This window comes from Cyclopterus lumpus, chromosome 6, assembly GCF_009769545.1.
Source record: "Cyclopterus lumpus isolate fCycLum1 chromosome 6, fCycLum1.pri, whole genome shotgun sequence".
NCBI lineage: Eukaryota > Metazoa > Chordata > Actinopteri > Perciformes > Cyclopteridae > Cyclopterus > Cyclopterus lumpus.
The window spans coordinates 6,998,675-7,024,068 of record NC_046971.1 but is presented as its reverse complement, the minus strand read 5'-3'; the positions used below and the strand labels follow the sequence as shown (position 1 = coordinate 7,024,068).

Here is a 25,394-nt window from a genome sequence, read left to right as displayed (position 1 = left end):
AGAAGAATAAACCATTAATGTTATGGATCTGGGACAAGCGAATAAGCCTGCGGGAGTTTGAACGATCTTTTTCTTCATTTGTTTCTCACTTCACCTACAGATTCTGTAAGTATCGGCTCTATAAAAGGGAGCATGTACAAATCCTAACGATCACTTTTCCAGGCGAGAGGAATATTGAACGTGGTGCGAGCTCGGCTGTGTTACGACGGATTGATGCGTGTGAAACTTTAAAGCCTCTGATTGTTGTTGTTTTCCTTTGTCTTTCAGTTAGCACAGCCCCCCAGCTGAAACCGGCGAGTACAACAGATGTGAGTATGAACAGAGAAGATTGCACACACACACACACACACACACCGAGATTCACACCGTTTGGTGTGATTTACGTGACAGAGGCACAAGGACGGTACTGAGCGCACCACAATAATTGTAGCCAAAATATCCTATTGTTGTTTTTTAATTGGTTATTAGTTTCAAAGCTCCTACTGCTCTCAATTAGCGAATATGTTTGTTTAATGGATCCCCAATTAATGGGATCACAGCAATTTTCAGACTTTCAAAAATACTGTGCTATATGCAGTGAGTAAATTTGCTGTTTGTTTTCATTGCGATTCTTAAATCTCCAATATTGTTTTCTAACTGAATATTTAGGAGAAAAGAAAGCAGCAATCATAGTTAGTATAAAGTAACATCCTTTGTTGAGTTAATCTCTCCAAACCTCTCAATTGTTAAAAAAACTAAAGAAAATGTAAACCTAAAACCAAACAGAACGCTGTGTTTTCATGTGCATTATGTCCCTCAAGAAACACTTGATCCCTCGGTTTTGATAAAAACAATATATATATATATATATATATATATATATATATATATATATATATATATATATATATATATATATATAATTTTTGGTCAGTGATGATATTCTCTACTTAAAATGAAATTATATTTATTATCAATATACAGTAGAAGTGTTTTTGGACATTACTTACACATCACAACCCACAATTCCAATAAACATACACTTTTTATTCCTTGATTACCTTGTGTTCATTGATGTCTTTGTCTTTCTCCTCTCTCTCTCTCTCTCTCTCTCTCTCTCTCTCTCTCTCTCTCTCTCTCTCTCTCTCTCCTGTGGTTTATTTGTGTGTCCCAGGTGGGGAAGATCTCCAAGAACAAGAAGAAGAAGCTGAAGAAGAAACAGAAGCGGCAGGCAGAGCTGCTGGAGAGGCGGATGCTGGAGATCGAAGCCCTGGAGAGGGAGGCGGAGAAGAAGGAGGAGAGTGCCAAAGACGGGGGAGAGAAAGGGGAAAATGACAGCAACCAGTCTTCACCCCCGCCGCCGCCGCCGCCACCTCATCTGGGCCCCAGCATGGCTCTGGGAGAGAGCGACGAGGACGACGACGATGACGAGGATGGGGAAGATGAGGAGGAGGAGGGAGGAGACAGGGATAGAGAGAGGGATAGAGAGAGGGAGAGGGAGAGGGAGAGAGAGCGAGAGAGGCCCAGGCCCGTCAGGTTGACGAATCATACATGTGAGTCATATCAAGTTTTCCCCATGTTCATGGCTGTTGTTCTGACAAGGGACAGAAATATCCCTTTTTTTAAAATCTGACATCAGGAATAAATGCTGTCCATCTTTTATATGATAAATACAGGAAGATGCATGTGATTGGATAATTGACAAATATGTATTTTAGGGTGTCCTTAAGCTCAAACAAAAGTGCATGTCTTCATTGTGCAGCAATGTTACATACATTGTCTGAATGAGCATGACAGAGCGTTCCTAAATATTGAGATAATATCAGCTTTTCGATAAGCTCATCTTGATTGAATCCTATCTTTGATTCTAGTCTGTGTCTGTTTTCTATTTTGCATTAAACCTTTGCCTTTGCGATCATGTCAAACAGTAATTACATGCAGTGGGCAACATGTTTCGGTCAGGTTGCTCTGTTGACTGTATTAAGGTTGCCAATAACTAGAACGCCGATTTTCTTCTAAAGCAAAGATCCGCAGCACGAGTGTGTGAGTGTGTGTGTGTGTGTGTGTGTGTGTGTGTGTGTACAGTAAGTTAGTTTGTGAATGAATAGGAGGTGGAGTGGCTCCAAGCGCTCGGCCCACGCTCGGCCCACAGAGTATGGAAGGCTGATTCACAAAAAAACAAAAAGAAATGTCTCCCTCCTCCACCTTCGCTCTCTTCACCATCTGCTTCTTTCATTCTCCTTGTCTCTCGTTCGCCTCCTTCTCTCCAATCTCTTTTCGTGCTTTTTTACTCACTGCCTACGTCGCCTTTGATTGCGTTTGTATCTCCTTCCCACCCACTTCCTCTCCTAACCGTTTTTTTCTCTCTCCGTGTTAGGCGCGGCGCCTCCCCAGGAGCAGAGCGAGGCACCCCACATCTTGGATGATGACCCCGATGAGGAGGAGGAGGAGGAGGAGGAGGAAGAGGAGGAGGAGGAGGTGCCTACGCCTACCGCTGAAAACGATGGTCCCATTCCTCCCACCACAGATGAAGGAAATGTAGATCCAACACAAGCAGAGGTAGAGAAAAAGGACGAGGGGGATGAGAAGGAGGAGCAGCGTGAGGAGGAGGGATTAAAAGGTGTAGAGGATAAGAATGAAGCAGAGGCGGAGGAGAAGGTAGAGGAGGAGGAGGAGGAAGAAGAGGAAGAAGAAGAAGAGGACGAGGAAGAAAAAGAGGAGGAGGAGAAAGACATTGTAAGAGAGGAGAATGAGACAGAGGAGCCAAAGAGTGAGAGCAAAACAAAGGAGGAGGCAGTGGTAGAGAAAGAGGAGTCAAAGGAGCAGGAGGGGGAGGACGAGGAGGACGAGGATGAGGAGGATGAGGACGAGGAGGACGAGGATGAGGAAGACGAGGACGACGACACAACCACGGAGCTCCTCACGGACACCACCTCCCTGCTCAAACCCCAGAACAACAAAAGCAATTCGGCCAAAACCAACGGTCACATTTCGTTGGGATCTGAGGGACTGAAACCGAAGCCTGGCAATCCTCCGCCTCCCTCGCCCACCCCCGAGGTTCTCCTCTGCCCCCTGGTGGAGTCCGAGCTCAGCTACACGGACAGAGACCACTCTCTCAGCTCCGGCTATGAGATGTACAACGGCGACCTGGCTGAGCCCGTGCTGACCAACGGTGGCAGTGACCGCCATAGGGCCATCATGCCTCTCTTCCCAGACTTGCCCCTGGATCCTTTGCCGGGAAACCCCATTTCTGTTGGATTGGCAGACATTGGAGCAGGCCCGTCACCCAACAGCCCGGCCGCTGACCGCAGTCGCACTGTGTCGTCCTCGAGCACGGGAGACACACCCAAAGGTAAGACTCTATGGTTACTGTGCATCCACCGATTTACAAACACAAAATTATTATGTTCACACATAAAAGAAACCCATAATAAGTCCAAGAGTGTTCGATATGTAGGTGAACATACCTGACTGTTATGTGTGACGTCCAAAATCCTTAAACATTTGATGAATGGACAGAATGTTAGAGTGGATGACATCACAGGTAGACTAGGGATAAGCTGTTAAAAATGTCTCTTTGACTTCTCCCCACTCACAAATTTTCCACGAGAATGTTAAAATGATCTGCCCTCATTCAAATAAATTTGACTACCCACGAACCTTAAAGTGACAAGGGTGCAGTCCATCGTATATTCATAGGTTCCCTCGACAAATAGCCAAAAGGATTTTGGAGTATTGCAGAAAATAAGCTCTGTGGCGACACACGTTTATGATACTTAGAGGTTTAGTTCAGATAGATAATCATCACAAATGATTAAAAGATGACTTTTTGTGATTTTTGCAGGCTAAATGCAATCGGCAGAAGTAGAAATCTATATACCTTTGGGCTAAAAAAACTAACAACACCGAAGTATTTTATATTGTTGGAAAAAAAACGTTATAATACCGTATCTTAAACTTTCATTAATCACAGACCCTAGTTGAGGCATCCAACCAAAAACCCATTCAAAACACCCGTTCACTTTGAGAGGAGGGAACTGGAGTGTGTTCACTGAGACCGGAAAAGGAGCATAACTGGAAAAGTAATCTCTTTTAAAAGACATGTCTGAGCCAGTCTACATTTGGTGGATTCCTAACTGACATGACACGTACATGCATGCATGTTGGAGTTTATGTGAAACTGCTGTTGCCACATACTAAATCTCACAAAAGGCTTTAAGGCAGCGTGACGCAGGTGTTAGAGATGCAATAACGCACAGACACTTGGTCATAGAAACACACACACACACACACACACACACACACACACACACACACACACAAACAACTCCGCTCCCTCAGCTCATAGCAGTGCTTATAGGGCTTAGACCTCAGCTGTTTTATCCTTATTCCAACCGAGACACTTGAATGACACCTCAACTTCTGATCCGGACACTAAAATTCTAATTTCAACAACTTTCATTGCCTACATTATATTTTGCATCCTATATCCCGCAATGCAGTTTAATTCCCAACTGCCCGGTTCCTAAAAGTTCATTCGCACCTTCCAGCCATTCAGAATTCAGAATTAGGGTTATGGTATGGTACAATTAATTAATAATCAATATTAAATATATAAATGTTATTTCATCATGCTTACTCTCAGAATAATTTTTTTCTGGAGTTCATTTTTATTTCATTACCATTTCTTTTTTTTTTTTTTAAATGCCCTTCATTAAATTCAATTTTTATTTTATAATATTTTTTTATGTTACTTAGAAGCGCTAGAAAAGCGCATGAGAAGCAAATAATAATCAATTAAATTAAATTAAATGTATACAAATAATCATGAGATGACTCATATTAATAAATGCAATGTGAATAATTTCTTTAAAGATTACACAATTTATTGGTAATATATATTTACATAATTTATTCATGTGATTACTTGAATGCTAAACTTGATTTAATTGTCTTCTGTCGTGAACGTTATAGCTGGCCGGGATAGACAAGTTGCTCATTATTACGTTTTAGTGTCCACATATCTACCTCTGGGTATTAATAATGACTCACCACCACCATTACTCATCCACCCACAGCGTTCATTTTATTATCATTAACTTCGACTCTGCGGTCACTTCTAGGATCACATCACTGGAGCTTAATAAGGATTTTGAACCAAAAGCACGACGCTTTTGTGAAACAACACTCTAAATAGGTCATCAGGAGTTAGGGTTGGATTCCTTGTGAGCCCCTGGTCTATGATAAATGTATAGTAGTACATTACAGTGTGTAGACTCTTCTCATCTCTACTTACTGTATGTGTTAACCCCGTTCTTTCCCACTCCATCCCCTCCCAGTCAGGGCCAGAGCGGCAGATCTCCTGATCAACCCACTCGACCCGCGCAACGCCGAGTCTATTCGAGTTAAAATCGCTGATCTTGGAAATGCCTGCTGGGTGGTAAGACACATTACTTGCTTTGACAAGTCTTTTTACGTGCAGCAGCACGGGGGTTAAATGGTCATCCACATTCAAACTGCACAAAATCCAGTCGGACGTATAGCTCGATACGGGGGTGGTGTATGTGGATGCTTTCTTTTCTCGGCCAACCCCGGAAGTTAGCGTCGCACGTGGTTCCCTCGCCAACAAGCCAATGGGATTTTTTATTGCAGAAAACACAAGTTCTAAAGATAATCTTCACAAATGAACAACATTTATACGTTTAAAGCCTGAATTCAATTGGCAGAAGTAAAAAGCTAATATTTAGGCTATAAAGGAACTACACCACGGCCCCATGAGTGAGTATACACAAGAGGCCGTAAAGGCGAACTCGACGATGTGAAGACCGCATTTTTAAGGAAAAGCTTCAAAGTTCACGAGAGGGGGTATTTAATGACGTATTTTATATCGCAAAAAATAAACATTCAAATCACTAAGCCTGAATCAACCACGGATCTTATTTCCGGCATCTAACCAAAAACCCATTCAAAATCCCATTAACTTTAAGAAGAGGGAAACTAATTTCCCAGGTTTTAGGACTCATTTCTGCAGCACTCTCTTTGGCTTGAGTTGTTTGGAGAGTTATTCACCATTTAAATTGCACACCTAAAGGTACACACAGCTCCCTTTAGTTTTCTTATGAACATTTTGATCAACTACAGATCTTCCTCTGGTAATAGAAAACCCCCAGGGAATAAATGAGGGCTATATATGGCAAAATGAGTGGTGACATCATTCATTTCATTTAGGTTTCATTCAGATTAATTTAAGTAATGAGCTGGGTGCCATAGGTTAACAAGACACTAGGGGGCAATAAAGGTCATTGTTGGTAATGATTTTTCTCCTCTCCTCTCTTCTCCTCTCCTCTCCTCTCCTCTCCTCTCCTCTCCTCTCCTCTCCTCTCCTCTCTTCCTCTCCTCACTTGAATACAGCACAAGCACTTTACAGAGGACATCCAGACGAGACAGTACCGTTCCATTGAAGTCCTGATAGGAGCTGGTTACAGCAACCCTGCAGACATCTGGAGTACTGCCTGCATGGTGAGGACACAACATATATCCACACATAGATATTAACTTTTAAATCATACACACATAAATATTCAGCATAGACTCGAGCACAGTGTAGTGTATTTGGTCTCTTGCAGGCTTTTGAGCTGGCGACTGGAGATTACTTGTTTGAGCCCCACTCTGGAGAGGACTACTCCCGTGATGAGGGTGAGTATTTAGATCTTTATGATAAACAATATGATTATATAATGTCCAAATATAGGAACAGAAAACTTCTCATGTGAAAGTATTACACAGGCTGAATATATATCTCAGCACTGTAGACTTCCTCGTTCTCAATAGATTTCTATATATTGACTTTATTGAAGATAAAAAAGAGCTTCTGGTAAAGGGGAAGATTGTTTTATGTACCACAGTAATACAAAAGCAGCCTGTCTTAATTGTCTTAACTATTCGAATTTTAAAAAAAGAAATTGGTTTGATGTATTTCCATATGAAAATGTATGTCTGTGCGTTATTTAAACTCAGTTGAATTGACAGACTACCTCCATTGTTCAGATGCATGTGATGCAGTCACAGCTTCAAATGTAACGGTATAGCACACTATTGAAATTGACGGTTATCATATCGTGTACATTTACTTATCTATGGTATTAAAACAACTGACATAAGTGTGTGTGTGTGTGTGTGTGTGTGTGTGTGTGTGTGTGTGTGTGTGTGTGTGAGTTTAAGGTACAGACAGGAGCAGTCTGGCACTTTCAGTATAAATAAATAAATTGTTGCTTAACTCTGTTCTCATATTTCATAATAATAATATTAATATAGTCAGCGTGTAATATCATATACAGTGAAACCGTGATATTTTCTGAGACTCATACTGTGCAAATCGCACAATTGACATAGCTATTGTTTCTAATTATGCATCTGAGCAATGGACAAAAACTGTGATGGATCAAAACCAGTTATATTGTACTTTTTTTTTTTTTTAAAGCCAACATTGAGCTTAGTTTAAACTATAGCCATCCCCCTCCCCAAATCCCCCTATCCACTGTCAACTGTAAATCCTGTCCTTTTTATTCTGCTGCTGTGCCTCCACTCATCTTCACCCTCCTCAGCTCACACAACTCCTGTCATTCCATAACAGATCAGTTTCCAAGAAACTGTAAAACGATGACATTTAGTAAGCATGAGAGCAACATTAGCCAGTTACTGTATATCCTGCGAGTATATGTGCACCTATATCCGGGTCACATGTTACTCCATCGAGCAATGCAGACCCTTTATTTGTCATCCTCACCTCTGTCTCTTCATCTCTCTGTGATCTTTGACCCGCTCATTTTTCTTATTGCATGTGACACACAGTGAACCTCATTCTGCATGTTTTGCACCGCTTGTGTCAGTTGTATCACGACGTACCGATTTTACACCCTTTGATCTCCGTCCATTGAGGCCAGCTCATTCAATTCTGAATCTGAATGCATGTGACTTTTATTCCATTTCTGTGACCACTTCATTGTGTCACCTCTGCTGTGGAGGCACAGCTCACTAACACGGGGTTTTCTCCTTTGACTGTCTCTTTTTTATTCCTCCCCGACCCCTGTGATCTCTTCTACCTGTCCCTGTTTTTATTTTCCTACCCACAATCCCCCCCTCTTTACAATTTATTTTACTTTCATCTCTCCCTTTCTTTCATTTAAGTTTCCCCTTCCTCTTCTCTCTTTTGCATCTCCTTCTCCTTCTTTTTTTCTGCCCTCGTTCCTCTTCCTCTTCCCTTCCCCCCTCTCCTCCCTCCCACCTCCCTCTCTCCTCCATAGACCATATAGCCCACATCATAGAGCTGCTGGGCTGTATTCCGAGGCACTTTGCGCTCTCCGGAAAGTATTCACGGGAGTTCTTCAACCGAAGAGGTAGCGCTGGCCAGAGAGCTGGTGGGACTGGGACACACAGAGGTCTAAAATGGACCGACATGGACACTAGAGAATAGTCGCCATATATAAACCTAGAAGTTCATGTTGCTTCGGATTTGATTTGGGCAAAAAATTGGATGCATTAATAGAAATGACAACTGATAAGCGTGAGACTAAATCCTCACCACTTCCAAGGCGTTAAAGTAGCAGCGTGTCCATGCAGTGCCCCGCGGCAGCAGTGTGTGTCGGTCCCACGCAGCTGGCCGTGTGTGTGTGTGTGTGTGTGTGTGTGCATGCTGTAATGATGAACCGTGCCTGTTCCCTCTGTGATGTATGTGGTGGTGGGCAGACCACATCGCTCTGATCACGGAGCTCCTTGGGAAGGTCCCACGCAAAGTGTTCGCTGCCGGGAAGTACAGCCGAGAGTTTTTCTCCAAGAAAGGTAAACGACGCGGCGGCTGGCGAGGTGTCGGGTAGCGGTAGTAGAGGAGGGACTCTTGAGATCAAGAAGTTATAAGATGATACGTTGTCAATCACAGCAGAAATGAGTGATTCGTTGTAGAGATGGGCGCTAATTAGTTATTGTAGTTTAGTGATTTTAAGGTTAAGCTTCTTTGTTTGGTCTCCCGTAAGAGAACATTTGCCTTTTTAAAAAATTTCAATTGGAATATTTCTTTTAATGTTTTTTTTCTAATGTTGTGACGAAATAGAAACAGTATTGAAAAGATGTTTCTTAATATTGTGATAATCGTTTCAACTTTATTGCACATCTGTATTCGTAATTGACATTCAAATACTAATGTTTTGATTGTCTGTATTATCTCAAATGCAGAAGAATTGTCATAAGTTATTTTTTCTAAAGAATCAGACAATATATTATCTTAATATGGACTTCAGAAAAAATCACAATAGACAGTCAGATATTTTGCCTTCTTATCAGCACTTGAATTTTGTGAAAACAAACAAATCAACTTAAATGAGTTATTACACACTTTTATAATCAAAGTTAGGATCAATATTTCTTTCTTTGGTAAGCAAAAGCCTCCACACTTTAAAGAAGGCAATACAATACCAAAAGCAATATTATAAATACCTATGCTAGTAAAGTCCTACATACAGCCAGGCTTTACACCTCTTTGTGATGCTGCTCATCTTTGAGCCCGGTAAGTGTGTGGATCTGTGTTCGGTACCGCTGATAACCCCGTGCCGCTCTCTCATTCACTCTCTTCTTCTTTCTCTCAACCTCCTTTTCCTTTCTGCTCATACATTCTTCATAATGTGCCATGAGACCTGAATATTCTGCCTTTGATGTTGTCTCTATCCGAGGTCTGAGCCTGCACTCGATGCCTCAATGTTCTCCCTTTTATCCCCGCGGGCGCTCTGTTAATCTGGTCGGACTGTGCCGCTCCGTCTCTCTGGGCTTCGGCCGTGCAGAGCGATCCAGCGACTTCGTTACCTTGTTTCCTTCATGCACACTGATCTGTATTGAACTTGGGTGGAATAGCAAGTAGATACATGGATTGGCGACAAAACAATTGAAACATACATACTCTTATAAGAAAACATACAGTAATTTCTGACATGCATCGTCTCCGTTCATGCAAAAAAACAACAACAAAAACGGCTTTGACACTGAGTCTGGATCCATACAGTGGAAGGGAAGTCGTGATGGTTTCCTTTTCCCCCAGTTCTCCAATCAGTGTATAGGAAGGAGAGGTTACCATGGCAGCCGTGGTTTAAACTGGACCTTCCGTCATTATTCATCCTCTCCTACTTGTTTCCGCCCCCTCTTCTACGTCAGTCTTGTGCTCCCAGCCAATCATTTTCCTCCGCTCTTTTATAATAAACACCTTCCTCTGCACGTCTGTTTCCATTACATCGTCACGTCTCGGTCTCCGTTCTCGTGGTTCGCGGCCCAGAACTCGACAGGCCTTCCCTCCATCGCCACAGCACCTCACTGAGGCTGAAGGAATCAGTGAACCCGTGAGATGCTGTTTGGCTGGAGGCTGCAGGACGGTGGCATCAGATTAAAGAGTCCGCTCACCCAAACAACCAAATACTAATCTGCTCACCTCCACGGGACTCTAGCCATGCAGATAGTTGAGAAATTATTCAACGTCTTTTCTTTTAAAAACGTGGTCCTAGTTACTCGAGGTTAGGGGTTGCCGGATTGATTCCTGAAGTATAGATACGACTGACACAGAATCATGTTTTGAGAATTGCTAAAAAAAATTTTTTAAAAAGGATCTGTTGTATTTTAGATCATGTTATTATTCGTACATTAGCTGGTTTGAATAAATATTTTAATTTCTTTAAATATAATTTAATTTCTGGAAGCAACGTAGCACCTGGGTGGAGGCTGAAATTTCAGAGATGGATATCTTAAGCAATTTGCAAAGTTAAAACAATCTGCATGGGTAGATTTGTCTAAATAATAATACTGGTGTTATTCTATATTTTTCTAATTTGAACAAATGCCATGATAAAAACCAAACCAAAACAATTCGTTAGTCGGCCTCTCAATACTTTCTGACGTTCCTACTCCTTCTGTGGAGCCATAAGTCCATTTGTTCCTACTGATGATGTAAATATAAAATAAAACGGGTCACAAACACATGGTACAAGGCCCTGAGGTTTTCTAAAACAGCTGGTAACTATTTTGTACCTACAACAGCAGATAAGACGCATAACAAGCCACAGTGGCCATGCTCATCATCATGAGGGACCATGTCAGCCAGCACAACGATGTGTTTTAAATAGTGTTTGGCCAACACTGGAGCTCCATAGCACAAAGGAATAAGCAATATCATTATTTGGCTACTTGCAGGATCAATTCATCGTTGGTTTTGGTAGTTTTCTGTTGAAAATATCACCAGTCTTATTGTATTCTTTAACAATTTGGGTGAACCTACCCTCTAAACTAAGCCTCTCTCTCTCTTTTCCCCCCACATCCTCCTGCTATCATTGACTCTGACCCTTATCGCCCCCTGCAGGTGAGCTTCGGCACATCACCAAGCTGAAGCCGTGGTCGCTGTTTGACGTGCTGGTGGAGAAGTACGGCTGGGCGCACGAAGACGCCGGCCACTTCACGCACTTCCTTCTGCCCATGCTGGAGATGGTGCCCGAGAAGAGGGCCTCGGCGGGCGAATGCCTCAACCACCCTTGGCTCAACTCGTAGCCACGAGCTCCGATCAGTTGTCGCCCAACAGTTAGCCCGAACATCATCCCCCGGTGGCAGGCGGCCTGTGGAACAACAGCACGGAGAGAAGCTGGAGGCAAACAGTCAGAGTAGATGATGAAGACGTAATCTTTCCTGCCCTATCCCTCGCATCCATTACATGCTTATCTGAGTAGGCTTAAGTCCCACGCAAGGCCCTCACCCTTTCCCATAAGGAATGTAAAGACAAGCGTACGGAGATAACATGACATAGTAGCTGTGTCTTCCAAAACATCTCCCAAAAAGATCATTTGAAGATGGATGCTGCTCACACAAAAAAATAAAATTAAAAAAAGTAAGAGGAGAGATGTCAGCCAGTCCCTCCCGTCTTAATCTACCCCTGGAATGCTCAGTTTTACCGCGTTTGGATCCAGTCATGGACCACTGACAGCTGCTGATCTTTGCAACGAGGAGCTCCATCTGCCATGACCTTTTAGATAGCCGGGGCCTCAAAGACAGACACGTTTGTTTTAGAGGGGTAACGAGCACCTGTGCTCACGATCTGCCGACGTAGACCCTTCTCCTCTCTCTCTCTCTCTCCAGCCCCGTTGCCCCTCCCTGCCTCCCTCACCCTGCTATGGAAGAGAGCAACCACATCGGACTAAAAGTTTACACCCTGATTTCTTCCAAAAATCCAATCCCCCCCCCCAAAAAAGCACCTCCTCACTGTTTGCCCCCCCCCCCCTCCTCCTAAATGAGCTGCATGCTCCTCAGAGAACTGGAGGGCAGCCAGTCCTCCAGGGGGCACCACACTGACAGTTGCCACTCTGACAAAAGACAAGACAGAAAAAAGTGCGGGATGAGCAACAAAAAAATAAATCAAAATACAATCAATTCAACACGGAGGAGGAACACTTGTGCTTTAAGGACTATATTTTTTTAAATGCATGGGGAGACTGATGGATCGGCATGAACGGATACGACAAACGAACGATGGTTGCGTTTATTTTATTTGTGCATTTCACCTCTCTTGGACATTCTGTTCGAAAGAAGTATGTTAGGATGTGTTGGTGCCCCCTCTGAGGAAGGGAACTACAACCTCTTTTGACATTCCTAACTCTTGGTCCTCTGACATTATTCCTGACTTTTATTCCCCGAGAACAATTCCGTTTTTCTTTTTCTTTCTCGTGGCACGTTTACCTGATCAGTACTATACCCCTCTTGCCCCTTCCCCCCATCCCCCATCCCATAGAGGAGCCCTTTGATCCCTGAGCTACCCGACGGCCTCACGTGGAGGTTGCACTTGTCTTTGTAGATGTCCTTCAGGGATTTGAAACCTTTGTACATAGAACTGAGATCTTGCAACGCAGAGAAGCGACCGTGGACAAAGTTTCAACATACAAGCATCATTCCAAAAAAAAAAAAAAAAAAAACAAAAAATAAACAGAGGTTGTTGTTGTTGGCGTATCTTTACGTCCTCTAATACAGTGGGGGTAGAGGGGTGGGGCGCCATAGCTCTGACCCTGGAGGAATGTTCAGACTGAACTGTGCCACCTGGTGGCTGGGTGAGAGTACTGCGTTGCCACACACTGCTGCCGCTCTCGGTGCCAACGCTCCGAGACGTTCCACTATATCTCTCCACTTAATCTCTATTTCTCTCTCTCTCTCTCTCTCTCTCTCTCTCACACACACACATACACACACACAGAAACTTGCATCGTCACAATTAGTCAAGTTGCCTATTTTTCGCAATAAATGAAAAAAGATGACTATAAGTAAATGGTGAGATATTTTTAAAAACTATTTAATTCATTAAAAAAAAAGAGAAGAAAAAAAAAAAAAAAAGAAAACAACTTTTCTCTGGTTGTTGTGACCGTGACAGAATCTCGTCTTATACTGAGGTGATTGTGTTTTTGTCTTTTAGAGATGTTTTTATTTCTTTCGTCATCATTATTATTATTATTATATTGAAAGGTTTTTTTTTTACACAGTTGTCACCTCTCCCCTCCCTCCTTACTTGAACAGTGCTGCTGTCTAGACTCTTGATGGCGATAATGAAAAAGAAAAAAAAAAAAATCAACAGTTTTGCAATAAAGGGTATGTGATGAGTTTCTTTTGCACCCAAACCTCCTGATCTCACTCGTTCAGCCATGCCGACTGTTCTTCCTGATGACATTGACAGAATGGCGTCTCTTGTCTGTGTTTTTCATTGACAGATTTAATAAAATTGTAAATTAATGGATCCCGTAGTGAAAGTGTTATGCTTTGAAGCTGCGTCAGCCGACCATACTAAGAAGGTGAGAAAACCTCCAACCGGTCACTAAAGGCAACAAAAGTAAGAAATAATTGTCACAGACTCTCTTTTTTTGAAAATATGCCACGTGTTTCCACTATTTTAATGGAAGGTTAAAAGACATTGGGTCAGTTGTGAGTACAATTGGCTTCACATGGTCAATGTTACAGTACATTGTGATTCACACTAAAGCAAATGTGGCCTATTAGACAACATTATCTAACATCCAATAAAAGATGGGGTGATAAAAGACATCCTGATGGTCATTAAAAAGTAAAACATGCCTCAAGAGTATCAACTAGGGATGTTCGTAGTATTTTCTTTTATATCACTACAAATGCTCTCTGGTGCAATCTGTGTGTGTCTGCTAATGAGTCCATTAGCACTTGATAAAAAAGTAAAGCCCACATACCCTCGTTCATTAGCCTCAGTTGGAAATGCCTTTTTTTCTGTGGGTAAAATGGTACCGCTTAAAAAACAATTATATAAATAAAACTCAAGAGTAGCAATGATGAAAGTGTGAAACTTAATGAGGTCACTGGTAAAATGTAGTGATGAGACGGTGATCCTGTGATCCACAGTGGAATCGTGTACGCTTGAAGACAACCCGTCGCCATCATCATCATTGCATTAGGAGGTTACAGGATACACAAGTCCAGTGGACTTCACTGTATGTATACAGCTTAGTACTGTGTGTGCTTACGGGTGCCAGGTGTGTGTGGTTCACTGTGCTCGAGCTCTGTCTGTGTGTTGCATGTACGCGTCTGTCAGAGCAGTGAAGCGCTGTTCTTTAGCAACAGGGGTTTGACCAAATCCAGGATGTCCAGGTGAGGATCCAGTGACCTGCCGAGACCTTCCAGCACCATGATGGCAAACACAATGGAGGCAAAATTACTCTCCAGCTTCACCTAGAAAAACAAATCAAACGATAAATATCACTCAGCAACAGAGTTTGTCACATCACGATTGTTTCTGTGGCTTTTAAGATTTGTTAATACAATGTTATCCTTTTGATCGTCAAAGTGTGTGTGTGTGGGGGGGGTTCTGAAATACTTAAATTATAAGTAATACATTCCCATGGTCACATTCTCTTGTGGTTCACCTTGAATGTCTTCTGTTGCTGAGGCTGCTCCTCATTAACCTTTGACCTCAAGCTAGACCTATACTAAATTTCTTCAAGCTAAAATGTAAGTACTGCAAGAATAAACTCGACACTGAAAAGTTAGATTGTGTTTGTTCAACGTAACCGTTGGAACCTCCTTATATTTTACCTTGTGTTTGATGAGTAGACCAAAGACTCTGGAGAGCAATTCACCCACTTGGAACTATAAATAACAACAACAACAAAACATGTTACTAGTAATCAGTGACTGTTATTTCCTAAAGCCACTGACCGCCATGGACAACCCATATCTATTAACTCTGTATACGTTACGTCACCAGAAAGAATGGATGGGCCTTTGCAAAAGCAAAATTAACCACTAAGAGATTGAGAATTACTCACACATTTGCAGAATGAGGGCCGTATTACATTCATTTTCTAATGTTCTCAACATAATAATATAATGAATGAATATGGCAACATAATAGAGCGTGGCCATCGTTGGTAGCCGTCATCCTGCAACCCTGCGTCAGAAACTCAAAGTCGGAGCGCACAAACGGAGGTTGGTACCTTTCCCAGAGCGAGGGTGTTGCCGAGCGCGTGGTCCACCAGCTGGGACATCTCCTTCTTGAACTGCGGCACGTCGCGGCACTCGTTGGCCCGAGCGTGGTTCAGGAGCAACTCCGCCACTCGCTCACCCTGAAGAAAGGAAATCAAAAGATCCGGGAGGTTTTCTTTGACTTACACATTACGTTGCTGTCTTGTTTGTTGCCGTTATTTATCTAAAAAGCATATTTAATCAAATAATGGCTGATTGGATTTGCTGTGGACCAGATTCAAGATGTGTCAAACATGTTTTAGAATGTGTTCTCAATCAGGATCACTCACCTGATGCAGCACCACAGCTGTGAACACAGCCTTGAGGTTCGCGAGGTCGTAGTCGCTGAGCTGGGTCACGATGCCGGCGTCCAACAGCACCAACTGGAGAGGACACCTGTCTGGCCTGAAGCTGACCACCACCGTGTCCCACAGGTCGGTGAGGGTGGTCTTACCGGGGGCCTCCCCCGATATACCAGCACCGTCAGAGGAGCCAGAAAGAGGTCCCCAACAGTGGACCAGAATGTTCCCGGGATGGAGATCTCCGTGGACAAAGTTGTCCACAAAAATCTGGAATGCAGACATATCGATGGAGACAAACCACAGATGTATATAATCTCACATATAAACTTAAAAACACGTTATTAATAATAATAATAATAATAATAATAATAATGCATTTAATTTATATAGCGCTTTTCATAATACTCAAAGACACTTCACATAATTAAAACATCCTAAAAGCTAAAAATAAATAAATAAGAATAGCTAAAATACAGGTAAAACAAATAAAACAAATAAATAGGGACTTTGAGTCGCTCGGACCCTGATAAGAAAACAAAAACAAAAAAACAAACAATCACACATTAAAAGCAGTTCTGAACAGGTGGGTTTTGATTTGCGGTTTGAATGAGGAAAGATCAGTGCAGTCTCGGATGAGTTTGGGGAGAGAGTTCCAGAGGGAGGGGGCAGATATGGAGAAGGCTCTGTCACCATTAAAAAATGAATGGCAACAATCAATCGTATCTCACCATCTTCAGCATGGTCTCCATCCCCATTCGGGCTATTTTTTGCTTCACCTCCAGAGGAATCTCGGGGTTCAGGAAGTCGGATACGGGCACACTCTCCTGAAGGAAAAGGTTGCATATGAACTGAACGTTGGTCTCATGCACACAATATTATCCCATATTGCCTGGAAATCCCAGACAGTGTCACATAGGTTGAGTTTGTTAAAGACGACAACAGCTCATTAGTTATAGTAACTGTGCGTTTGACATCCTGATATGTGTGACTTGTTGGTACTGGACATTTGGAGCTCAATCGGGCACTCAGTCAGTATTTTCCACACATTTTAAATCCTTCTGTACTCACCTCAAAAGTTTCCACTAAAACGGTCCTGGTGACAAATGGTCGTAAAGTGGTTGGGAACTTGACATAATCCACATTGCGGAAATTTTCCTGGAAACGCTCGATGTTCCTGGCCTCGAAACGGAGATCAATCTGAAATAAAACTTCAGTTTTCATGCTCGATGTGTAGGCACCTTAATTATTTTTACTAGCTACTATACTACTATATTCTAGCCTCTATACAACACAACATGCAAATAGATTTAAAGCCGTACATACATATGTGTAAGCCAACCAGTAACGTGCACACAATGTCAAAGTTCTGTATTATTCTAAATGCTGAGGGTCTGAATATTCCCACCTGTTTGATCATGAGCTTCTCAAACTCCTCCACTACCTCGCACAGACTGAGCCACTTGAGTCCGGGAAGGCATTGCAAGAGCCAGCTCCCTGCTTTCATCAGCAGTATGTCGATTTCCACCTGCTTCCTGATGCCTGGATGAATCACCTGTAAGACACCAGACTCAATGTATTAACATTCGATGACAGCCTTACAAAATGGATGACGGGAAAGGTACCCGAGGACATTGATTCAGTATATCAACATGGCTGCCTCCTACATGAACAGTGAACACACTGCACTCAGGTGAGACTCCTCACCTTGATAGCCACAGGTATCAGATGCTCCTTCTCTGCGCTGCTCATCCCTTGTTTGTGACTTCTCGCCCCAAAGTCCTCCTCCTCCTTACTCCCCCTCCAGAGGTGCCAGAGGGACCTGGCCACCCCTCCCAGCCCAGGGATCTCCCAGGCTTCCAGCAAGTCTTCTTTCTCCATCTCCTCCACCAGAGACTGGAAGGCCGGGTCCTCCACCTGGTCCGCCTTCGCCCAGCCTCTGTACACCTGTGCCACGCACCCCGAACCCACTGGCTCTTTGCTTTCAAACATCAAAACCTCCCTCCAGCCTTCCCCGAAAGCCCTCCGGAGACACTGCTTGGTGTGGGCCCAGGTGTGCGGGCGCACCCTCACATGGAGGGTGGAGAAGCGCTCGCAGAACTCCAGAGAGAAGATGTCCCGCCTGGTGCTGGCCCACTGACCCAGCTTGATGAAAGTGGGACCAGATGTTTCAGTCACCCACAGCAGGGCATCCAGCCAGAGGGACGCCCAGCGCGTGGACACCAGGGCCAGGGGGGACAGCAGGAGCAGGGGGCCGAACTTGAGGAGCAGCACCAATGCACGAAGGCTGAGGCGGAGGAGGAACACAACTTTGTGCACTTGGACTTTGGCGACAGACTTCTTGTCCGCGGTCTGGCGTGGGAGAGTTGCTTCCTGACATATGGCAGCCCAGGACGATGCATTGACTGCACCCCAACACAGCAGCGTGACCTTAGGGATCTGGGTCAAAATCCGCCCTCTTCTAACGAAACATGGCCTGGAGCTCTGCACGAGACTGCTTCTGGTAAAGGAGCCCGCTCTCTGGATGGCGCACCTCAGGTTGAAGAGGACCGCTCTGGCTCCTACGATGGCCATCGTGTAAAATGGCTGTTAGCTCAGTCCAGGAGGTGACTGTGTCCATGTGGCCGTCTTGTTTTTACGAAACACCCTTTCGCAAAATCTGCAGCTAAGAAATGACTCATAATTCGGAATAATTCTCTGGTCCTGCTACATTCACGAGTTTATGGAAAGGGTAAAGAGAGAGGCGACATGGATTAATGCTATAATAAACTAGCTACAACAATATTTATCTATCTACTACTGTTTTTCCTGACTACCAGTGGTAGTTATTGTCACTTTCCAGTAAACGGGAGGAAACTGGGTCGCTTCTTTTCCCAGTGAGACATGTTATGGTTCAGCTGACGTTACTGTACTAGCCCCAAAAAATTAAAACATCATTGCTGTCACTGCACTTCCGGGTATGACGCATGCCGACGAGATCACGTGGATCCGTCTTAAAGGAGCCCGGTCACCAGAAAAAGAAATAACAAGAGGTAGTCGTGTTTTGTGTGTATATATAAAGTATTGTACTATATATATATATATATATATATATATATATATATATATATATATATATATATATATATATATATATATATACAAACATGGTCACGTTTTTATTTTTTATTTGATTGGGTGAGGAGACCAACCAACTGACGCAACGGTATGTTAGTTAAACGCGTAACTACCACAAGCAAACTTGTGTTTTCTTCTTCTTCAAATAACTGCAGAGACGCCAAGTGTCCTGCAGATGGAGACAAATCACATATTATTCTGAGTGCCTGTGAAGAAAGGGAAAGGGAACGTATGGATGAAACTAGGATGCAAAATTGAGCATACTGATTGAGCCATCTTATAGAATAGCCAGAGACATTTTGACTTATAGCAGGGGGAACAGCTAATATGAACACAGGCTCTGTTCCACTAAGTGTCCCAGGAAGCCTTTCCAGTGAGCAAGCATGTGCCTATCTAAATGGAATACAACCTTCATTAATGCCATTAAAAGCGTCCCCTGCTTGACACGTCAAGTTAATTTTTTTGATCATATAAGCAAACAAACGTTATAGCACTTTTCATAAGTGCTTGACATGAGAAAGAAAGAGAAGGCAGTAACAAACTTAATGAAGTTATAAACAAGTGTGTTTTGATGCATAAAAGTGTTCTGAATCGGCTTCTGTGAAGTACATAAAGCAACACCTCTAGGTCCCAGCGCCGCAAGTAATTGTTTTTTTAGTATTTATTTTAGTATTATTACAATATTTGTATTAAATGATATTACATTTTTTTAAATGATGTACTTGATTAATCTGTTGGCTTTAAAATTGCAGGACATTTTTGTTGAACAACAACAACATTTTCTAGCTGTTGGTCCGTTATGGATAGGAACGCTATTGTGTCGAGCAGAGTTACAGTATGTAGCCTATATGGGCCTTAATGGAAGTGTCATTAGGTGCTTTCTGTCTTTTCCTGAACAAAGTTCCTGAAAGATTACTTAAGCGCTGCATTATTAAGGCAAAAATGTGTTTCTGGGTCATAAAGTAAAGGAGGAGGCAGAGGACAAAACACACCCTGGGCGTGATTTGATTGTCATTTCCTCTGCTTAAACCAGAGGTCTTGCAAGCAGCCGATGATGCAGCAACAAGGAGTGAGAACTGGCACCATCCATGTTCCCATGTCACGGTGTGAGTCCTCTGGACACTGGGCTCGGTGCGCTCCCAGGATCCCATCTGTAGGCCTGATAGAGGACTCAGCAACACAATAAGGTGGGATAAATGCCAAACAGATGTTACCAGCCCCCACCTCCCACCCTGCCCCCCCCCCCCCCCCCCCCCCCCCCCCCCCCCAGCTATTGATGGACAAGCCAGGCTTTTTAGATCTCCCTTGCATTTCAAAGGCGAGGTCAGCGTTCGGGCCCAGAGGTCAGCAGGATAGTTGTTCTGCAGAGGTGATGCTTTTCGACACTTTATGAAGCCTAAAGGCCCCTATAAATGCATTTGTATAGAGATCCGTTGCTGTATCTGAAGAGTACAATTAAATTACAAGACAACCCTGATACCCAATATTGTCTGCTTGTATGGTTTTCATGCATGTGTGACACAAGTACTGTACTTTGCAGGTACAATATGAGGTACATTTTAGTAATATATCTAATTGATATACTCCACTTCAGTCCAGAAGTTTTTTTTAAACTTCTCGTTCCACTTTATTTATTTGACAGTTATATTTACGAGTTACTATGCAGATTCAGATTTTACTGGGAAAAAAAAATGCTCATCTCATAAAAGACAATGCATTGTTATAGATCAAACTACCAAACGGCGTATAATTACAACAACACAAAAGCTACAGTACAACATTTAAATGTACGACCAACAGTACAAAACCCAGGGATATCCAGCATTCACAACATACAGAAAAGAAGTTAATTCAAAAGTAGCAGAAATAATTGCTTGTGACCAAGTGGCTCTACATGGGAAGTTTAGTATTTTTTTGCTTGAAATATTAAAGATGAAATACTTGGGGATTCATTTTCAATTGATCAACTATGTGATTAGGGGAGGTTAATAATTCCATCTCTGATCTCCATGAAGTATCTCTTTGCGTACTTCACTTAAACGACTGTATACAATATTAAAGATGTCCCTTTACGGCTTCAACCTTATTAAATGGGAATTTCTAAGTGTCCTGTGCCTACATTTCCAATATTAAAGATGGTTGGCTTTGAAAACGGTCTGTAAAACTATACCTTTGTCGTAATGGACTTGCCAAAGAGATGACTCATTAATCACACTGGTCATCTGTATGCATGTCCAGCCTTGTTCGCTGCTCTCTCACTCCCTCTTCTCTCCCCTCTGTGAGCATCGAGCCCTGGGCCCGATGGCGAGCTGGACTCCCCGGTTTGTATTCTGACACTGAGGTCAGCGTTAACCAACCCAAACGCTGTCAAAACCACACACAGCATTCAGCACACACACCTCTACACTTTACTTGAAGGCTAGTTGTTGTTGTTGTTGTTGTTGACTGTCACATGGAAAGAGATACAATAAATGAACATGCTGTCCCCTCATTGAGAGAGGCAAAGTGGCCCTTGGGCTTCTTTAATTTGCTCCCAGAGGAGGCTGTTATTTATGTATTCAGTTGTGTTCAGCTTTGCCCCTTCCTGCTCCATTCCTCCATTTCTTTTTCTTTTTTTTTTACCAGGACACTCTGTTTCCCAGGCAACTAGGCCTCCAATCGGCCGGCCAGCTGCAGATTAGTTCAGCGGTGGGGGGGTTAGGTGGGGGGGGGGGGTGATGATGGAAAATGGAGAGAGAGGAGAGAGAGAGAGAGAAGCGAGGAGGGAGGGAGAAAAGGGAGGGGGTGGGAAAAGTTTGAGAGAGAGAGAGAGAGAGGAAAGGGGCCGGCGTCATTGAGAGATAGCAGTCCGTGTGAGTGAGTGCGTGTTTCAGAGCCGTGAGTGGAGAAAGAGCCGTAAACAGTCCGGCGGCGCACAGGCCGGGGACGGGAGGAGGGATCTCTCTCTGACTTTGTGCCTCTTTTTTCAAACTTCTCGCGTCCTCCGTGTGTGTGAGGTGCAGGCGGTCCGGGAGGGTGAGGGAGGGAGGGGCGGGGGTGGGAGGGGGGCTATGCGAAGTGAGAGGGGTCGGTGGCGGCACGGGTAGCGGTGTACAACACCGGGGGGTGGGTGGGGTGGGGTGGGGGGGTGGACTGGGGGAACCAGGGCGAGCTCTACTCGGAAGGAAAGGAACCATGCGAGTGGATGCCGTGTGCCGCGGGGTCAGGTTACGCACAATGAGAAACTCCTCTGTGGGCACTTCATCAGGGCTCACCCACACCAGAAAGGTAAGAGTTAAAAGAGTTAAAAGAGCAACGCGCGTGCATTCATTTCAACGCGTTGCGCACACACACACACACACACACACGGGGTTGAGTTCTAGTGCGTTATGTATGACACTTATTAATGTGCTTTCATCTTCATGCACGTCAACTCAGCGTCCTAATATGTGCGTGCGCGTGCGTGACCTTGAATGTGTCAGGGTGCATGTGTGTGTGTGTGTGTGTGTGTGCGTGTGCGTGTCCATGTACAGAATGTGTATGCCTCTGCTTGTCTAAAGCAATACGGATGGTAAATGTTGGGATGTGGTTTTGTCCTCGTGTTTATTTGAGCCGTATTTCATTCTTGGACTGCTTTGGCTCCAGTTTAAGTAGCCGGTCTCCAACTGTCTGCATGCAAGTCCATTACTGCTGCCCACAAGAGACTCATCTACCTCACTGAGTTCACATGAGCACACACACACACACACACACACACACACACACACACACACACACGCACACACACATGCTTATTCAACTAAAACGAGGTGTAGAAAGATAGTTAGACCAACATATTCCAAAAGCCGGCTTGTCAAAAGGGGGAGAGGGAGAACAGGGGAGAGGATGAGATGAGCATTCTTCGCTGTGAACAAAGGCACCTCTTCATGCAGAGTCCCAGTGGCTGTGTTGTGGTGAGGAGGCAGGCAAAAGCCCGGGTGGGGACCTCCCCAGGGAGGACAGAGGAGTTCAGGTGGCTCCAATGAAGTCAGCTTTTTATAGGGATAACAAGTGGTTGGCGGAGTCACGATCAGCCGTGAAGGAAACTGTGCAGTGGTGTTTCAAAGTGTACATTGGACCTGCATGTGGCCATTCACACAGGTCAAGTTTTTTAACAGACAAATAGGATGCCAGTGAACATTTCAAGAAATAATGTCAATAGTTTGATGGATGTCTAAGACATACGGTAGTGTTTCAATTGATGACAGTTTCAACATTATCTTATTTGACCACCTTTCTCATTGTGGCCTTAGAAATACTCTGAGATGCAGGAAGTGATGCATTTTGAATTTCAAGCATCAGCAACAGCAGTTTGTTTTGAATATGTAGACAAGCTGGAAAACAGCACTACTTGCAAAATCCCTTTTAACAGATGAATAAATGAAACAGATACCACAATAGTGACATAAAAAGGTGATCTACTGTTTGAATGTAACTTGAGAGGTTTAGAGGTTGATATTTTGCCAGGAGCAATACAAAGGACAATGATTAATATCCTTTACTGATCAAGTCTGACTGTCTGGTAATTGCCCCATGTGGAGTTTTCATTGTAAACAATCACCATTTAGTTTATATGTATAACCAGAATGCACCCTTAAAGCATACCAACCAGCTTGAATGCATTTCCTACCTCATAAAACATTGGCATGTGTTTTTTCAATGTTTGAAAATATTGTGAAACTTGCAAGACAAACTTCTTCTCTTACTTGCAGTATTGTTACTTTACTGCCCCCAACTGACAATATGTGGAACTGCAGGACAGGTTGGATTGTACAGCACTTATTACAGTAATAACCCTTTCCTTTATGTGACCTGGCTGTTTTTTGATGTAAACACCCGTTTTATTTACTAACGATTCGGGCAAGTTAATATACATTCCTGATTATACTATTTACTGAAACCTGCAATGTCTTCTGCCAGAATGAATGCGTTCTTTCTGCACCGGCTGGTAGAACTCGTGATACGACAAATATAGAAACATTTTCATTTGAAATCTCCACGGGGCACCGTGAAGCTTTTGACACACTCGTGTATCCGTGTTGCGACCACATCGCTTCATTGGGGGTAACGGATTGCCTGCTGCACGCCAAACCACAATGCAACATGAATATCTTCCGTGTCCTATAAGCAATGAACCATAAGAGATGGTTATCAACCAGCCAACATAATCCATCTCATAATCCATCTCAGCAGCTTTCCCTTTTTAGTTCAGCCTGCTGGGCAATGATTAAACCCAAGAACAAGACCCTTTGGACGCAGTGGAACATCAGATTTTATATTCTTCATTGTAATAGCGGCCAATATGCTCTTCTCATATTGGCATAACTGAACAGCTTCCGCAGATCAGTATCTTTTTTTTTTTTTTTTACGAACCACAAATCAACATTCCTCTGCTCTCCTGTGTCTCTGCCTGTCCTGGCGTTTGTATTTACTTAACTGGCTTAAGTTGAGAGTTTATTGAATTGAGACTGGCTGACTCTCCGGCGCTGTGAGGAGAAGGTTTATAGAGTTGGAGATAAAGACAGAGGGACTGTCTGTCTGCTCGTCAGCGGAGGTAATAAGTGGGCTGCAATCTTGCTAAAGGGCCTCTGGTGTGTGTGTGTGTGCGTGTGTGTGTGTGTGTGTGTGTACCGATGTTACTATCACACACACAGTCTGGCAGATTGGGTCAGTTGTTTACATTCTGAGGCAGAGGCTAACTGTCTACATGACTGCTGTGCAGGACAATGTGCACTGTGGTGGAAAAGAGGGTATTTGTGACCCTTTATTCTTCGCTCACAGAATAAACACTCTCAGCGCCTCCTATCTTCCTCCTGGAGTGATTCGTTCTGCTCTCAGACACACACTCATTCGTGTCTCAGGACATTTAGCTCTATTTGCATAATTTACTTTCCCTTCTTTCACGCCCATTTCTGGACACGTCTCTTCACTCTCCGTGACTCATGATCCCTCGCATAAACACAGCCTGACATATCAACACATGCGACACATGAGGCCTCAAATCTATTAAGTAGAGGTTAACAGATTTGTTTCTTCTTCTTCATATTAGCATGCATGCTTTGTTGGAAAACTCAAACCCCAGATGTTCAGCACCGTGACTAAGTCTGTCGTCTCTCACAACTGAATCGGCTTGTTATTTCTTTACTTTTGGAATTCTGCTGCAGTGGAGAAATTGGCCTTGACGATCGGTATGAGTCACGAGAGTCACCTATTCATCCAGGAAAACAGTGTTTAGCTTCATGTTGGCGCGATGGCCCTCCACTTACAAGAGAGTTAACCATTAGATGCCCGTTCTACATGCAGACACACAGAAATCTGTATGCATATTTCTGTTGTCATGTGAAAACGTGATAACCGTGGTGATTTTTTTCCACGGTTTAACTTCAGTTGATTATATTTTCCTCCTTGCTTGCATTGTGTGTGTGTGTTTTTAGG

The 25,394-nt window shown here is 43.4% G+C and overlaps 3 protein-coding genes across 11 annotated transcripts in view; 2 read left to right on the top strand and 1 right to left on the bottom strand.

Moving 5' to 3' along the window:
• The window catches only part of srpk2 (SRSF protein kinase 2), a 62,466-nt gene extending 48,692 nt beyond the window's left edge, over positions 1-13,774 (top strand). For 3 of the 9 annotated variants that reach the window (XM_034534403.1, XM_034534405.1, XM_034534412.1), the window contains 8 exons: positions 268-308; positions 1,154-1,532; positions 2,357-3,331; positions 5,319-5,419; positions 6,391-6,498; positions 6,606-6,675; positions 8,725-8,817; positions 11,369-13,774. In XM_034534403.1, coding sequence (XP_034390294.1) covers positions 268-308; positions 1,154-1,532; positions 2,357-3,331; positions 5,319-5,419; positions 6,391-6,498; positions 6,606-6,675; positions 8,725-8,817; positions 11,369-11,553 — 1,952 coding nt within the window. In that variant the 3' untranslated portion in view covers positions 11,554-13,774. Of the gene's footprint in view, positions 1-267; positions 309-1,153; positions 1,533-2,356; positions 3,332-5,318; positions 5,420-6,390; positions 6,499-6,605; positions 6,676-7,200; positions 8,186-8,282; positions 8,376-8,724; positions 8,818-11,368 lie in introns of those variants that run through there. The other 6 variants (XM_034534404.1, XM_034534411.1, XM_034534406.1 and 3 more) reach the window with 6 other exon arrangements.
• Positions 13,775-13,899: 125 nt separating this feature from the next.
• adck2 (aarF domain containing kinase 2) lies at positions 13,900-18,785 on the bottom strand. The gene is made up of 8 exons (XM_034534413.1): positions 17,532-18,785; positions 17,233-17,379; positions 16,896-17,024; positions 16,556-16,651; positions 15,816-16,094; positions 15,498-15,626; positions 15,097-15,150; positions 13,900-14,733 (listed from the first exon to the last, which is right to left on the bottom strand). The coding sequence occupies exons 1-8, from the start codon at positions 18,396-18,398 to the stop codon at positions 14,593-14,595; spliced, it is 1,842 nt and encodes a 613-aa protein (XP_034390304.1). The 5' UTR covers positions 18,399-18,785; the 3' UTR covers positions 13,900-14,592.
• Positions 18,786-22,120: 3,335 nt separating this feature from the next.
• si:dkey-82f1.1 (DENN domain-containing protein 2A) overlaps positions 22,121-25,394 on the top strand; it is a 31,871-nt gene continuing 28,597 nt past the window's right edge. The window contains exon 1 of the mRNA XM_034536096.1: positions 22,121-22,208. The gene's annotated coding sequence lies outside the window, so the exon portion shown is untranslated. The remainder of the gene's footprint in view (positions 22,209-25,394) is intronic.